The sequence below is a fragment of the Neodiprion virginianus genome, chromosome 2, assembly GCF_021901495.1.
Source record: "Neodiprion virginianus isolate iyNeoVirg1 chromosome 2, iyNeoVirg1.1, whole genome shotgun sequence".
Classification (NCBI taxonomy): domain Eukaryota; kingdom Metazoa; phylum Arthropoda; class Insecta; order Hymenoptera; family Diprionidae; genus Neodiprion; species Neodiprion virginianus.
In genome coordinates this window covers 36,414,734-36,431,864 of record NC_060878.1, presented here as the reverse complement: position 1 = coordinate 36,431,864, position 17,131 = coordinate 36,414,734, and the positions used below count along the sequence as shown (strand labels likewise).

General features: G+C 45.8%; 1 protein-coding gene and 1 long non-coding RNA gene across 3 annotated transcripts in view; one reads left to right on the top strand and one right to left on the bottom strand.

Annotated features, from left to right (window-relative positions):
• Positions 1 to 17,131, bottom strand: part of LOC124297033 (uncharacterized) — a 158,929-nt gene that overhangs the window by 2,339 nt on the left and 139,459 nt on the right. The window contains exon 7 of the long non-coding RNA XR_006906509.1: positions 3,289 to 3,441. This is a non-coding gene — a long non-coding RNA (uncharacterized LOC124297033). The remainder of the gene's footprint in view (positions 1 to 3,288; positions 3,442 to 17,131) is intronic.
• Positions 423 to 17,131, top strand: part of LOC124297028 (glutamate receptor 1) — a 161,407-nt gene continuing 144,698 nt past the window's right edge. For both annotated transcript variants that reach the window (XM_046747592.1, XM_046747593.1), the window contains exon 1: positions 423 to 605. In XM_046747592.1, coding sequence (XP_046603548.1) covers positions 437 to 605 — 169 coding nt within the window. In that variant the 5' untranslated portion in view covers positions 423 to 436. The remainder of the gene's footprint in view (positions 606 to 17,131) is intronic.

Here is a 17,131-nt window from a genome sequence, read left to right as displayed (position 1 = left end):
TGCAGGCTGTCGAGAAGATGCGACGAAGAAAGCGAAACTTATAAGGCGGGAATGCGAGAGGCTGCGTAGCCTCGCGATCGAGGAGCAAGGATTTAAGCGTCGACTCGACGGCCGCGGCCAAGGCTTACGACCAAGCCCCACTTGCAGCCTGCGGGGTGCGCAGGTCCGAATTCGCTGAGGGATGTGCGCGGGCGCACGTGTGTGTGTGTGTGTGCGTGCGTCGGGCGACGTCGCGGCGCTCGGCGTCGGCCCCAGCATCCCGAGAGGACCGCGCGCCCCGTGACGTCACATGCGCGTTAAGCGTACGCGAAGCCCAAGGGTGGTTTGCGGGGGTGCGAGAGAGACGGTGACGCGGGGTGGAGAGAAGAAGAGAGAGAAAGAGATCAGCCCGAAACAGAACGGAGGGTAGTCTGTGTCAGACACCGGAGCTAGGAAGATGTCGCCGGCTCCCGGTAGATTTGACCGCGAGTCGGTATCGCCCCGGAAGTTCCGGGGACCGCGACGCCGCGTTTTTCACATTGCCAATTTCCCCGCCGCCACCGCTGCAGTGATCCTTGTTTTTCTCGTGCTCGTGCCCGCGGTCACCCCCGACACGATTCCCATAGGTGAGTAAGATGCCCGGAAGACGGTACAAGGTTCGCGTAAAAAACACGCGCCAAAGGGGATAACGTTCATGGTTCGCAGGATAACGATTCCGCTACGCTCGAACATCGGTTTCAAGCTTCGGCGTTCCCGACTTCGAAAAGCTCATTTTTTTTTTTAAGCATTTCGCACGGGTGTACCATGTACTACGGTACACTTTGGTTAGAGTTCATAGACTATATGCAAAAAATAAATCTCACACTCGCTTCGCGGCGATCGCGATATTCAGCCTCGAAGCCTTTACTTTCTGCGAACTATTTCTTGAATTTCCAGTGATTCTCCTTACCACGGGCAGCCTGTTCTCTCTATTTTCGGCTCGTCGTTACGAAATCCCTGGACTGAGATAGAGTCGTCAGATAAAAACGACGGTGATGTAGAACAGGAGAGGCTAGAGTGAGAGGAATATTCTGAGATCGGGTGGGTGAGAAATATGAGTTGGGAACAGCAGACACGGTAAGTCTGCAAACATCACCGAAAACAAAAAATCACGCGGGTGGACGCCGGCTGTCACGCGTAGGCTAGTAAATTATGTTATCGTGTGGGTGTAGCCGAAATCTGCGAAGGTCAAGGTTCACTCGGGGATGTCAATCACGTATAAAATGGTTCGAGGAGGTCGATCTTGCCTCCACCATCTCGAACCCTCGATTACGAGATTCCGCAGGCCATACGTTACCCGCGGACACGTTAGACGCATTGGTTTGAAAAATCAGATCATATATGATAGAAATGAAAGATGATTAAAAAACTAAACAAAATGGCCGACGCGTCCTCCAAAACGTACAACGTACGATTCCGACAACACGCGTGCATACATATGTCTCTCTTTCGTATGTGCAAAGTTTCTCGCGAGCGCAGAGCATGACAATCTCGCCGGCAATTGTGATAGGAATTGTTACACGTAGTCGTGCTATTTATGATCGCTGGTAAATTCCCCTTGTGAAAATTATCTGTAAATCGTGTACACACGCGCGTATAGGTGTGTATATGCATGCATAAACGAGCGTGTATCCCCCCTTGTATACAATATACATATTATCCTGCAGGAAATGGAATAGCGTGAGTCGCGCAAGGCGAAATGGAGTGTGAAATATTAAACGTGCTCGCGTCTGGAAGTTAACTTGTTAGGTGTATATTCGGGGGTGATATACCCGAGTAAAATTTGAGGTGAAATTTTTTCACGGATATTTATTCTCGCGTTTTCTTTTCACTGTATCGTCGCACACGTATACTTTATCCTGTACGTCGGTATAACGTATGTTCGCGTGTACCAAGGCACAACGGATACGTATACCTACCTATAATATGCGATACGAAGGAAAGAAGGCGCGCATTGAATAACGCGAAAAATACACGCACATTGATTTCGTTGGCGATGAAACCGGAAATACGCCTAACAAAATTCTTCACACACGGCTTTGCGATTCGGCAAGACGCGTTTTATTGGATATTTCGGTTGCGACGTGAGAAGTAGATTAAGCGAACAGTGCCGTACGTATTTTGGGGATGTGTATGATATTCGTAAATTTTTCGCCGAGGGTTCGACCCAGATGCCCATCGAGGGGACGGTTCTTACTCGAAGAATAAGGATGTGATCCTTCGTTACGGAAAACCTGCGTTTCTCGGGGGTCGAAAACCTAATTCCGTTTACTCGAATCGGCTTCCGGTGAGAGGAAGTCAGGTGACTTCTATCATTCAAAGCTCCTCGGTATTATACGGAGTCCGTTCGTTATTTTAAACCCGTTTCTTCAGAGATTCTCGGAAACGTTTCAAAGACTAAAAGATCTTCGGATTTAAGAGCGAACATTTCTTTCGAGTAGCCCATTCCGCACTCAACGGAAGAATTCTCCCTCGATTTAATTAACGCTTTTTTCATGCCCTATTTCTTGGAAACCATTGCCGGCATCACATTTTTACAAAACGATCATTGACATATTTCTGGAATCGGTAAAATTGTCTTGACTGACTCCTGAGATTTACAACTGCATTGAGAAAAAAATTACCAAGGACCTCGTCACCTGTTTCCGTATTGCAAAGGTCGACTTAAATTAACTGTAAGATCCAAGTTTAATGGAAAAGTTCTCGTCGCGGGGACGAAAAATTGTCCGCACATAGAATGTCTGAATTGTTTTTCGGACACTTTAACTCATTTTCTGTAAAATTATGGTAATCAAAGAAAAAAAGGGTTCCCCTGAGAATGCGCGAATATTGTGTACACGCAGATGCTTTTTAAATATGGGACCACCACAAGGCGAGAACGGTGATATTTGGTCAAAAGCCTTGCAGATTACCGTCGTGAAACAGATTTGAGCGCGCGGAGGCTGCGGAAAATGAGTTGAGAGCACATTGCGAGTATATATAGAGTAAACGATGAATGCCTATAGAAATGTGGCGTCTCTCTCGTTCTCTCGCCGCCTTTCCGTCTCTTTCGTATCCTCGAGCGAGATTGCGGGAGAATAAGGGAGAGAGAGAGAGAGAGAGAGGGGGCGAGAGAATCTGGGGCGAGAAGAGAAGAGACGAGAGAGTTGCCAGGGTCGTTTCAATCTGTATCCACGACTCCGCGATAGAAGCGTTTCTGCATAAAGGTAGATTTACACGGGTCGGCGGTATACCGTCGCTCGCAAACTAGGGTACATAACATATACACACCTTGGATCGGCACCCCCAACGGAATGGCATATATACCTCGTTTAAATCCCTTGTGCGTTGAATGCGTAAATGCGTGGCCGTGAGTTTTCCGAATTGCAATCCAGACGACGAGGAACGTCTTCTCCACTCGACGTCTCGCCCCTCGGCGTCGCACTGTAAACATCAATTTTTTCTTATTGTTAGAAATGGCACTTTCTTCGAAATTCACACGTTTTACATATTGCTAAATTGAACAGAGAATCCGAAATTTTTACCCTGTACTTCTTATGTTTCGTTAATAAGCGACGCGCAATTGTCGAGTCGAGTATTTTTTTATTTTTTTGTTTTTCTTCGGTAATATTGAAGTATAACATTCAACCATTACGCGTATGTTTGCAGTCGATGTTAATTTCCCAGTCAATGTTCTGGAAAAACAATTCCTATGTTCGATCCAATATTCGTGTAGGTACATTAAAGTTTACGTCTGTTCCTCGATTTCAATACTCGTTACGAAGTACAATATAACAAATGAACTTATCGCGAGAATTTGATGAAGCCACATTCAAAGTTAGATCTCTTCAGCTAATCAGTATCAACGAACGGGAGTGAAACGTACAATACATATAGAAGCTCAGTTTATTAATTAGCGAAACGGAATGATGTACCTGGATCGGGCTTAAGCTTTGGCTTCGCTGCGGGGGGTTTCGCATTACACGGACCTGCAGTACCTATGCAAATGAAATTTCAAACAGCGTTGTTAGCGGCTGTGCTAAACTTGGTGTACGCTGCAGGTAGATATAAGCCCGTACCTCAATATATTGTATTTCAAATGACGTTCCAGTAAAACCAATCCAATCCTAATTACAGTAAATTATAGATCGCGGCTTATCGTTAGACGCCAACAACATGATGTCTGCCAGGTGAGAAGGGAATCGAATAGCAAAAATCACGTGTGCGATAATGCAGAGAGCCGATCTCGCTTGCCGTTTTTTTTTTACATCTCGATATGTAAAAATCAAACTAATAAAGTAAAATTATAAAACAAATCTTTATTATATCGTAAAACTTTCGTCGGGACCCCAGAATGACAGGTTGATTTTAGTTTGACCAGTAATTATTAATCTGCTTAATAACATTATAGTATATTGTATGAACACAGTATAGCTATATGTAATTGAAAAAATTGACCGGTACTATCGGGAGTAGCAAAATTGTAGTCTAATAAGACTTTGACATGGAAATTAAACGATGGTTCGTTAACGCTCGATCGCTTTAATATACGATACGTCCACGTGCGTACGTGATACCGCATTGTATGCACATACATTTATTCAATTTCACCGTAAATTTATTATACACAGCCTGCAATGAAATGGTGCGTTGCCGACGGCGAATGTTCTGCATCAAAACGTCTGTGTACTTTGTTAAAATATGCAGGTGTGGTGGTGATAAATTCGAAATTGGGTACACAGGATACGAAACGCATACTTTGACTTTCGGGAACGACAAACAACTGTGTTAACACACCGTACAGGATCGTACGTTTCAATGCGTCGACAAATTTTCGGCGAACCATCATACCTATGTCTACATACGTATGTAATATACATATCTTATACCTTATATGGGTGTCCAGAGAACGAGGGAGAGGCTGACGCACGTTTTCACGTCCACTCTTACCCTCTTAGTCCCAGAAACAACCCCCCAATGAATCGTTCCGGTATAACGCAACGTTCGCAGAGTTCCCGGTTCCTACGGTCGAAAACCGCGAGAGTCATTCGCTATTTTTACCTCGGTTTGTCGCGCCGAGACGACCGCACCATGTTTGCACGATTCTGGTTTATAGCCTCACTTTCAACACCCGCGTGTGAAAGCGCCCTGCAGATGGACTGTTTAATAATTTTCTCAATTTTTTTCCGGCTTTGTTTTGCACACTTATAATAACCCTCGAAAGTTTGTTTCCCGCGCAGGGAAAAGCTTCGGTATGATAAAGATTGCTAATACGTCGGTTGGAAACTTTTTAGAGTAAGTATTGCTCTACTACATGCATGAATATTTCCGAACAGAGAGGCAGGAAATTAATAACACGAAGAATTATTGGTCGCGTTGGGTATATCGGCGTAGCTGGAACCCCGATCGAGATTCACCTCGCGGAGGTTGGCGCTGTTTGATTGATTTCGTCTAAGGTCGGAGGTCGGCCCTTTGTAGTTTGCGGTACCCGGACCACTCAGCACTACCTGCCGTTCGCCAAATACGATTAATGGCTGCGAGGTGCGGTAATGGCGGCGGTGAGTACGTACGTCTTCTTGGATGGTGATGCGGGATCGAGAGCCGAGCTTCGAGACGCGAAGGCCTCGCTTGATTATGATAAGCCCGAGAGAGAGAGAGAGAGAGAGAGAGAGAGAGAGAAACCATCCGACTACGTACCCAGGGAAAATATGTCTGCAGAATTCCAACCGGCAGCTCGCCTCGGTTATAAAATACGACGCGTGTAGCGCCGCTATTGTAACTCGACGAATCGATCGGTTCGCGTATTGCACGCTGCAGCGGCGCGATTAATTTGTTATTCGCATAATCCCTGCCAAAAGCGCTTTGTGCGCTAGGCGCGAAAGCCTCGGAGCTGAATGAGCCCGCAAAGTAGGGCGCAGGGCGGGCTTACAGGGCTAGCTGTTTCTATAATTGATGCATCGGCCGAGCCACCCTTCCACCTCTTTCGTTTCAACGGCAAAACCACAGCTGCCGACGTTACGCCGCGGTGCTTTAGAATTATCACCGTCGACGCATGACGCGAACCGGCGGGAATACAAGAGCCGACGTTTCACGGCGGAGCCGAAAATCATCGAATCGTTGGCGAAGCTGCAAGTCCGGAGGAAAATATCCCTTCCAGATCGCATTCATTTCCTCTTCCCGTTGTTACAGGTGTTAACGGACAGGCGTCTGAATCGATCGCGCGGGCACCGCGGTCTCTAGGGAATAAAACAATGAGGCTCGAATCAACCGTTCATAAATATCACATGCGCGCAATCTGCAGATTTGAATTGCGAGTTACGCGTCACGAGCTGCCTTTTCATCAGTCATTTCCGCACTACGATTCACCAATTCCGAAGTGTGTCCCGTTTTTCCCAACGTGCCTCGACGCTCATCCGGTGCACATACACCTCCTGGTGCATATCGTTGTACCGACACCGTCGTCCGGATCGCTGAATTTTTTTTTTCACCCCCCCCCCCCCCCCCGCCGGCAACTTTTTTTTCCAACACGGTGCAATTGTTCCCATAAAATTCTCCCGCGTCGTTTCAAACGTCACACGTCTAACACCGAGCCTCATATCTCGGGAGCAACAAGCCCGAATTCATGGGAGTTTTGGCCGCGACGTCGGCGTATATTTGAAAGGATCAGACTCGGCTATCGCCCCATCAGCAGCACAGCTCCTGGATCTCGCGTGTAACACTATGAACCACGTTGGGTTGGGGTCACGGGTTGCGTGTAACGCATGTCGGCTTCTACGCATCCACCCAACAAACACGTTATATCTAGGTACCTACACCCGGCATATGTCCACGTAGCGTAGAAACCGCGCCTGCAAACCGGAGAACCCGTATCGCGACATAATAGATCCTCCTTCCTCCCTTGTGCCTTGGTATATACTCCGACGTTAAACCCCTCGGCTGTGTGTGCAGGAGCTCAATGTACCGGCCGCCTTTGAGTAATTAAATAATTAACATTGACGGTCGTCCTCGGGGTGCCGGAAGAGCGCGTTGAATTATTTCTTCAAAAGATAAAAGTGACAAAGACATTGAGAGAAAGAGGGCAAGGGAAAGAAAAATGTGCGCAGGGAGGGTGAGAAGCCGCGACCGTGGCTGGGTCGAGTCATTCATATTAAGCGGAGTTGGTTAGTTTCGAAAAATTTCGTAGAGCGTATTTGTTCGATGTAATTATAATATGTAACGACACGAGCGATTATCTCTCGGACCACTCCGATTCCTGGAGTAGACTTTTTGTGTTACTTATCATTGGCCCGCAGAACGGGTTAGCGGCTGAGGTCGAAGTTCGCGAGCGTTTGCTGCTATTAAAGCTTTAAACGCTGCGCGTATCAACTTACAGTTGAAAGTAGGTAGGGTAGCTTCTGCTCCACGGGGTTAAGCCCGAAATTCGTATCTCGTAGGACCGTGATTGCCGCTCGAACTTTGAATTGAGGAGGTCGGTTGGCCAGGAATCGATATTCTTTACTAATTTTATTACGATCCAATAAGTTGTCAGTTGAGAAAAATAGAAAATATTGGAGTGATAAATAAAAGCTTGACGGCAATGTTTCATTTCGAATCACGCTTCAAGATTGTTGAAAGTCTCATAGATTAGTTAGGCTCTCTCTCTTAGCGATGAATAATTCTAAACAGAAGACCATTTTTTGTCGACATGAAATTTCCACCACTTTACGAAACGACGATTCTTCCGCTTGTTACCGAAATAAATCTGCAAGCTTTTCCGTCGCGTCTCCTTAACGTTTATAAGTACGGTGAAAAATGTTTCCCGTATACGAGAGAATAGGCATATAACTTCTCTGCTTTGTTTATATTTCCACTGTACTGAAAACACAATCACGTCAAAGCTGCACTGGTCCCACTAATGGCGCGTTTCGGACTGCAGTGGTGCGGGTCAGCGTTCCGTTAGACGGTCTGCGCCGAGTCGCTGACGGCATGTTTCACGTTCCATTCGGGGAAATGTGCGGGTGAGTGAGACGTGATATCATAGACTCTCTTCGCGTGTGGTGCGGGTTTTGAGAGACGAGGGACGCAGGACCAAAGTGGTGGGAAAGGGAGAAAGAGAGACGAGGGAGAGAGAGAGAGAGAGAGAAAGAGACGGGAACAGGGGAGCGAGACAGGGGAGGACGGTCGGAGCGGGATCAATGCTCGGCTCTCTGGGAGAAGCAGGCGAGAAGCCCGCTGCTCCTCTATCCGCCATCAGCGACGACTTACACGACCGGCATTAGAGCCATTTCGTGGTTTCTCGCGGGATCCGCGACGCTGCAGGTTATTACAAAATCGGTGCGAAACCGGGCTCAGTTTGTTGTTTGCACTTCGGCGGAGTTCCGCGGCGGTGAGAAACGACGCGAGGGGGAGAAACGGAGGGGGTCTGCATATTGTGCGGGGGAAATTCCGAAGGGTATAGTGCGGAAAGGAGATGAAGAGAGACAGAGAGAGGGGGAGAGAGAGAGAGAGAGAGACTCGATCCTTCACGGAACCTTCGACATCGTAATTCAATTATCGGTGACTGATAGGGAAAAAATTTCGAAGCTATGTCGCTGCCATTTGTCACCGAACCTTGACTTCTTTTCGCTTTGCAAATATATATATATATATATGAATTATACGTACGCAGTATACTAAATAAAATACCAACGAAACCCGCGTCGTGGAACGAAATACTTTGTTTCCTCATTTCTTACGTCGCGCAACGTGGCTATGCGTATATATCCAAACTTTTTTCCTCTCCATGACACTTGTCAAATCACCGGTAGCAAAAACTAGAATGCCCGAAGAGAGAAAAAAGGGTAGGTATAAGAAGAAAACCATCCTCAACACGCTTGACATTCAATGAGCGAGATAACTATAACTGTCGAATGAATGGAAAAATCGTCAATAAAAACGCCCCGGTCGTACAGTCGAAAACTTTTTCCATATAAATCTGCTGTAGGTATATTCGCTGTATATACAGGTACACATACATATGTACAATACGCGAATACTTTAGGTCAGCGTATCTTTGTCTTATTGTTACATACTAGATCAAGAATTTCACTCCTTATCGCACTCCTAGAATTTCCATTGTTACTTACATTCTCTGATAGTTCTTGATTAACCGAATTCACGGGTTGATGCCGTCAAACTTTCTTGAACTTGCGCACAGACACGCACAAGTATATATACACGTTATATACTATATATATATATATATATATATATATACAGTATATTATATTCATTTTGTGGTGGTGAATTTTGGAGAAGGAATTCGGTCCCTCGGTGGCGTAGAGCTGCCAGCACCGACCCGTTTCGACTGTTCAACGCAGCTCGAGGCGCCGAAACTTTCTGACGATTAGTCTGCAAGACGCAACGGCAAGGTGTATATAACTATGGTGGTGAAAATGGGGTAACCATCGTGCACATTAACCATCCTGCGGAATAATTAGCTGTTAAATGGCTTTCACGTAATTACGCATCCAATATTTTAAAACGGAAAATCAGCGCCGCGCTGAGTAACGATCGAGCCGTATTCCAGGTATGATAATTAAGGTTTACGTCTATATTAGCTGCAGCTTCGAGGGTAAGAATTTCCTCACCGTGGCAGACCGGATCTCTAATTCTCAAAAAAAGAAAGAAAAAAAAAAGATGTAATCATAAAGGTAATCAACGTTGCCGGGTTTGAGACCGTACGGTATTGTAAAAAAATTCATCAACGCTAACTGATCGCTAATTCGGCTCAGCGACGTGGTTCGTTTGAAATTCTGCGAGACGATCCGGCCTTTGAATTACCATCAGCATAGATCCGGACCATCGGCCACGCCGGGGAGGCATCCCTTTCATTTGCGGTTTCTGCTCGCTCCGCATCATTGATAATAATAATAATAATAATAACGGTCAGCGTGCGCAGATATTAGCGATTTGTTATTACTTTCGTCTGAAGTTGGAGGCGCTGAAATTTTGCAATCCGAGGAAGGTTCGTCAACCCTTCAAGACTTGGTTTCATCGTGAAATATTCGGAATGGAATCCGCCGTTTCGGCGAAGGCTGCAGAGCTTGAAGACTCGAGGCTCGCCCTAATTATAATCGTCGAAGAATTCTCGCGGCATGGGAAATTGGCGCGCGTCAGATCGCGGGCGAGGAGGAGGTACGTGACCCAGAGCGAATGCCAACCCCGAGCTGCCGGGGGAGGTGTAAACGACCGAACGAAGGTCGAGCCAAGGGCCGTGGGCGCGAGATGTTGTGGTTCCATCAAGTTCCCACCGCACCAACCCGCCAAGTGGGATTCTACGAGTCCCCTAACTCTCTCTCTCGTTGCTAACTCACAAACGAGAGCTCCTGACGTGAGAATTATCCGCGGGATAACGCTGTTCGAGCCTCGGCGGAACCCGGTTTTGAAACTCGCTCGGCTTAACGGTACGAACTTTGTCTAGAGGAGGGAACTTCTCGCCTGAGGTTCCCCTCTTCCTACACGCGCGTATATGCGTATGTTTGTGTGTGTGTGCGCGCTTACTACGGTATCTTTGCACACCTAGCCTGAATGGTATGCGAGCGCGCCCGACTCGACGATGAAGATGTTTTGTCATCCGTCATTGGTCGAGATACTCACCGAAGAAAACACCCCGCGTCGTAACGACTCGATGGTTAAGGAAAATGTAATCACCGTTTAATTGCGCGATAAAGTACCGAGTTGAATTCACCGTACATGTTCATTGCAATCATCGTTTCACTCGAGGAGCCCACCTTGAATATCGCTTGAAGGAATAGAAAAAACATTTAAAAAAAGTCGTTAATCCTCACGTTTTACCGCGTGCTTTCATATTCGCGTGTAAATTTTATCAAGCTATATAATGTCGCGCCGTGAGCCGAGCTCGCGCAACGTTTATTGCCTGATGATTTATTGTACAATGTCTTATGTTAAGAACAAATCTGTTTTTCCCCTTTATTTGCTACCGCTGCATCACTGCAGTATCTTTCCCGCACCTCTCGCTGATCCCAAAGCTTATACGGCGAGAACTAAGAACTGAAAAATGAAAGCAGGGCTTTCTATTAATTAATCAAGGAGCTTGTCTCAGGTTTTCTCTATACGTATTCATTTGCGAAAGCAATTTCACCGCCGTAAAAGCTCCTGAGAGAATATTACACTGCTCTGGTTACAAACGATCGTATAAGCCAGTAAAAGTTTTCTGCGTTTTTCTCACAGAAAAAAAAACACACATACACACACAAACACCTTTATTTGAAAAGTAAAAAGACAAGTTTTACTTTCACTGCCCACAGATTTGTTCGTAAAGCTGATCTCCGCTATTAACCTCAAGCCTGAATCAAGAATCTTCCGAGATCAAAGCAATGCCTAATCAGTTTGTTTTGTCTCTCACTGCAGCTGATCGCATTGTGAAATTGTACAAGTTTTAAAGCTGAATTAATTTTCACTACTATTCTACTTTTGTTCCGTTTGTTCTTCGTTGACAAGCCGGGCTGCAGGGAAATCTCCGTTGTTAAATAAATAACAATTACGAAGTGGAAGTTAATAACTCTGCTCTGCTTCGCTGCAAATGAAGAATACAAAACAAACTGTAAGTTCTAATGCAACGCGCACACAGTGCATCCCTTTGTACGCGGTCATTACATCATGAGTATATCATTATTCTTCAAACTGAATTCGTCAAAATATTTACAAGTTATTTAAGGTACAAACAGCGTAAGAACACTCGGCTACCGTAGGTGATTCCACGTATAATATTATTCACCCAACTACACTAATTGCAAGTCCCAATCATTTTCCGTCTAAATGCAGAATACTACCTGCAGCTCGTCGTGGTTGATAGTCGTATGCATGCATAACGGTACACAGAATTTCATCACCCCACTTTTCCACAATTCATCTCGATCATTGTTACTATCCATATCCGCAAATAAAATCGCCGAGTCGTTATTCGGATTAGAAAAATCGCTTACTCGAGTCCAAATTTTTTTCTTCTTTATCTTCTTCTGCTTCTTCGTCCCAATCGTCTTAGGGTCACATCTCGCGGGGCTTGGATAGGGCTGTAATAAAATCTTGCGCTCTCTCCGACCTATACCTAACCGTCGGTGAGATGAAATAAAGATTGGAGACACGGATGGGTCGGTCTTTGAATGTGGTTAACCAAAACCGCTCGCCACCTGAGTGAGTTGTTTCGTTTGTACCCGGATAGCTCCGTTCTGCAAATTAGGCTATAGTCCTTAACAGGGTTAAGCTCTAATTTTGTTGCTCCTCTCGGTTAAAGTGTTTCGAAAAAAGATGTGAAAAATAAAGCGAGAACTTCAGGCTTCTGTCTCCTAAGAGATAGGCAAGAGATTTGAGAAGTTTCTAATTTTTACGCAATGATAGGGAAAAAAAATTAATCGCGAAGTGCCAAAAATCATATCGTAGGATTCAAGTGGGAAAGTTCAAAGGCCTTGCGGCAGAAGTTAGAGTCGAGATGAGAGCCTAGGATTTTCGCTCCATACATGTTTAAATTCATTTCGAGACATTTTAGCCCATAGGAGTAACGAAATTCGAGAATAACTACATTAAGGACTGCACAATAGGACACGCGATATATCTATATCAGTACACGAAAATCGAGTCTCAGGTACACAGGCATAAACTTGGAAACTCTCAAGTGGCGAAGTTGAAAATTATCCAGGTAACTTCTGCCCGTCGCGAATCTTCAAGAAATTTGTATCATAAGTTTTGTTCGCGCTCTATAAACTCGCGCCCTTTCTATTCCCTCTTACATTATTACAGGTATTTAGGTGTACGAGGCTCCGTTTTATCATCGAATCGTTTCATTATTCGGACACGCGCTGACGCAGGGCAATGTTTTTCTTGTTTCAACTGCTTTCAAGTCCCCTCGCAAAGGCAGGCACATTCTCCTGCAGCTATTATGGGATAAATATTTTTCACCGAGAGTAGCACGCGTTTATACATCGATTTTCGATCCGCTAGGGGCGTTTCTACATCCCGCTTCAAACGGTTAACGCTAACGTACCTTCGATTATACCCGTCTCTATCTATATACACCTATCCTACTCGATGATAACGATTTGCAGGGTCGGCTGTATCTACCCTGGAAGAGAGATACGACCACGACGCGACGCACGAAATGGCACGCGTGGGACTTCGCAATGACTTCCCACGTGTGCCGGTAATTATCCCACGGTGCAATTGCCGCTTCTTTACTCCGAGGCTTCAGTCGAAATTTGGAATTTGAGGAAAAGCGAACGATCTCTTTGTTACAGGGTAGCCTAACACTCGTTATAGACGCTGCAAAATAATGGAATCGTCATGGAATTTCCCACAGCGATTTCACGATGGATTTGTTTTTTATTTCTGTTTTTGTTTTTCTCATAAATTGCAGATCAATTCGTTCGAAGAGTCCCCTGAAATTTGAACTGCGCTGTTCGCTTGCTCGGAAATTAATTAAATTCTGTCAGGCGATTCGATTTCGAATAAGGAAAGTGAGCTTCTTCTCATTTCACAGATGATGGTAGGAAACAACCGGTACATACACCTACCCTGTAATTTTCATCCGGACTGTTAACGCCGGTTCCATTTGGCGTTGGTTTTCTTCCCGCGCGTTGAACGAGCGGGTATTCAGCGAGGCTCATCCAGGGAGTTGAACATTTATAGTTCGTCAATGTTTTATAAGTTTGGGTCGAGTAGCTGAGCGTTCCAAGCTCGAGGCTTAAGGCTTCGGTGGATTGCGAAATAGCTCTCCTAATGGCTTTGGGATTGAAATAAATATTGCAAGATTGTTATGGACCGGGCAGGGGCGCACGTGTGTTGGTATTTATGTTATCCACGTCCTTTACTGCACTCCATCAATTCCCAAATCCCTTCCAGCATCCCCCGCGAGTCCCGATGTTTTCCTTTTTCTACGGGAGGAATTTAATTCCTGCAGCTCGCCTCTTTCGAAGATGGCTTTAGAAACGGCGCTTCGAGTGGTTTCGGGCTTTAGCCTCCGGCGTATACTTCCCCAAAAGTTGTTCTATTTTATATCATAATCGGCATGCCGCCATTATACGGGATAACCGGCCTGATCCCACATCCTCTCACGGCTCACTTGTGCGCTCTGATCCTTGATGGATTCGTCGGAGCTTTACGGCCGTCGTTGTTGCCTGCGATATAACCCAGTTCTACTTTCAAAATCGAAAACTCGTACACACGTATACACGTTGTACGGAGCCGCGTGATCGTACGTGTCGTTTTGCCTAATTGCTTCAGAATCAGCGATGCTAATTTCCACGAAATTACCACCCCTGTAACCCCGGTCAATTCCGCAACTGAATTGAAAACACGAAATTGAGCCCATAGAAATCACCCCGCCGCAACAACCATCGTCGAAACAAATTTACAATTACATTCTCCCGCGGTTCGGCGCGCTCCGGTTCTCGTTGCCGCGTCGCAGGTATTCCAAATTGATTATCGAGTTCCTTCACCTGCGTCATTCGTCCAAAGTTGAGCCTCGCCGTTCCAACTACCATTCCCGGGAACACGCCGCGACGATCGGAAAATTGCAAGGGCTGAGAAGCTGTTCTTCGGCTGGATACAGAGTGGTTTTGAAAACGGAAGTATACCGCGGTATTTCCGCGGCCGAATTTATCCGCTGTTGAATATTCACAATGTTTTATTCGGGCAAACAAATTTTTGAATATCCATCAACGAGGGCTGTCCGGCGTCCACCCTCCTCTGCACCTGTGCTGCAGGGTAAACATCGAATTATTCGACAGTGTCCATTACTTTGGCGATACGAGACAACCGGGGATGTGGACGCGCGTACGTACAGAGGGATTCCAGATTCCCTCTCCGACACACGGGACCGATCAAGCCCTGTCAACACCCGTTTTTATCCGTGCAGCTGAGTAATTCAATATTTTTGAAAGAGCTTTTCAGTCCACGCAGCCAAGGATTATTGTACCTACCTACCTTCGTACATTTCTGATCCACCTCTTTTTCATCCGTGACGTGCAATATCAGATTCAATTTTCACTCTCCGAGATGCGATATGGATTGAATACGGGAAATTTTTACCCTCGCGATATACGAGCGCCGAACAGTTGGATTGCAATTTTTAGCTTTGCGGATCCGTGCAGGGGATGAATACGGTCGTCTTGGTTATTAAATTCCTATTAAGTTGTCGCGCATCCGGGGTCTCAATGTGCAAGGATAATTGTTGAGTAGGAATTGGAATCTTCTCGGGCAATGTCAAGCGTTCGCACGATTTGTTTCACGGCACTTTGCAATTATTGAAAGAGGCCGAACGTTCTCTTTTACGATTCGTGCCAGGCAGGCGCCGCGACCACGTCGTCGACCTCGGTTTGTCACTCGGAAGGGTTGCAATATTCCATTCGTTAAATTCCTGACCCGTTTCTTCGCGAAAATAGAAAAAAAAACCCTTGGAGAATATATTCTGTATGCAAAGTGGGATCAGTTTTTGCTGCGTACGTTTCGCGCCGCGTTTCATAGCTAATGTGGTTTTGGCAGCTATAACTAGGAGAATACACCGGAGTAAAGCTCAACGTGCACGTTGATCTTTGTCTTCTCGTTTTTCCATCGGTCTTGATTCCCCGCGTTCCGTTTTTTTGCTGCCTCAGACCTTCGGAGACACGCGTTTTTTAGGGATCCGCGTTTCTCTCGCGCCCCAACCGTCTCGGTAATTTTTTGCACGCGGTTAGAACGCGAAATGCGTTCCAGGCACGAAAAAAACATACATGATTTATAAAAACACATGAATAAAAATACATTCTCTGAAAGGCTTAGATTATGCATGAACTTGAGGCGAGATTTATGAATCATGTTTAGCCAACTATTTTCAGTCCACTGCGGGGGGAAGAAAACGCTTCTGAATTCAAATTTATCTTGGTGGGCAATATCGCCATGTTTGGAAAGGTGAACAAATAGGCATGCGGAAAATATACGTATAAAAATCTCGAAAATTGAAAAGGCTAGGCGTGCACGCGAGCGAGGGGAAACAGTATCACAGTCGAAATTTCGTCGAAAAAACTTCTATTTTACATTATGCTACCTTAGTCGCATGAAATTCAAACAAGATATGACGTTTATCAGCGTTCATATGGAATATTGTGTCTGTATGGTTGTTGGTCGATATTCGTTACACAAAGGACGTCGCCCGAAATGGTCAATTTTTTTTCTGATAACCCTTTGATTCCCTGTGCAGAGCATCCGAGTATAAAAAAATGTATCAACTCCGAACTTTTAACGTTTCAAAGCTCGATGCGTGCCTGGTTGAATTTACATTTATCATCTCGATTGATCGAACGATGAGTGTTATTCGAAAGAATGTGAAAATTGAACTTTCTCACAAAAAATTCCAATTTGTTGAATTTGAGAGATAATCCCGTAGTCTGGGGAAGTTGATGCGATTGCGAGCGTGATTTCGGGGATGTAACCGAGGGGTGGACGGGTTCCGGGATGTGATTAGATGCTGTATCTAGATTCGGAGGTTTCACTGCCGGGGCGAAGCCATCGAAACTCCCCGGCGTTCCTGGTCCCCTTACCGTTATTGAATGATAATTCCCGATCACTCCCTCGGGAGGATTCCGCCCTCTCTCCCACCCCCGCCTTCCCCCCTTCGTTCCGACCTGCCCAAATGCCCCTTGGCGCTAACGCCGCGTAATATAAGCTGGATCGCGTCGGTATTCCCACCCTCCGCGACTACGTCGATACATGGACAGTGGCACACGCGGGAATTTCGGCGTACATGCGTATAACACATTTGCCAAGATGGCAGCGCAAGTGCTTATGGGTCAGTTTATATTCCACGTGCGTAGGCCGACGGCCAGCAATGATTTACCGTCTGGATCGCACAAGCAGGGCCAACTTCCTTTTGCCCATCTGCGATCGAGCCTCGCTGCGTAAACGTTTTAAGTCTGTGCCAAAAATTTCTCACGGAAGAGACGAGCGATGTAGGAAATATCGGATGCATTTGAAGGCTGCGGTGCGGTACGATAAAGATTCAAATTCGAGTCGAGCCACGTCGCTTACGGTTAATGATAATTTTACGGAAAAGAACAGTGAGCCATAATTTAACAGGAACATGATTCCGATTTCAGTAATCGCATTCAAATCCGGTAATATAAAT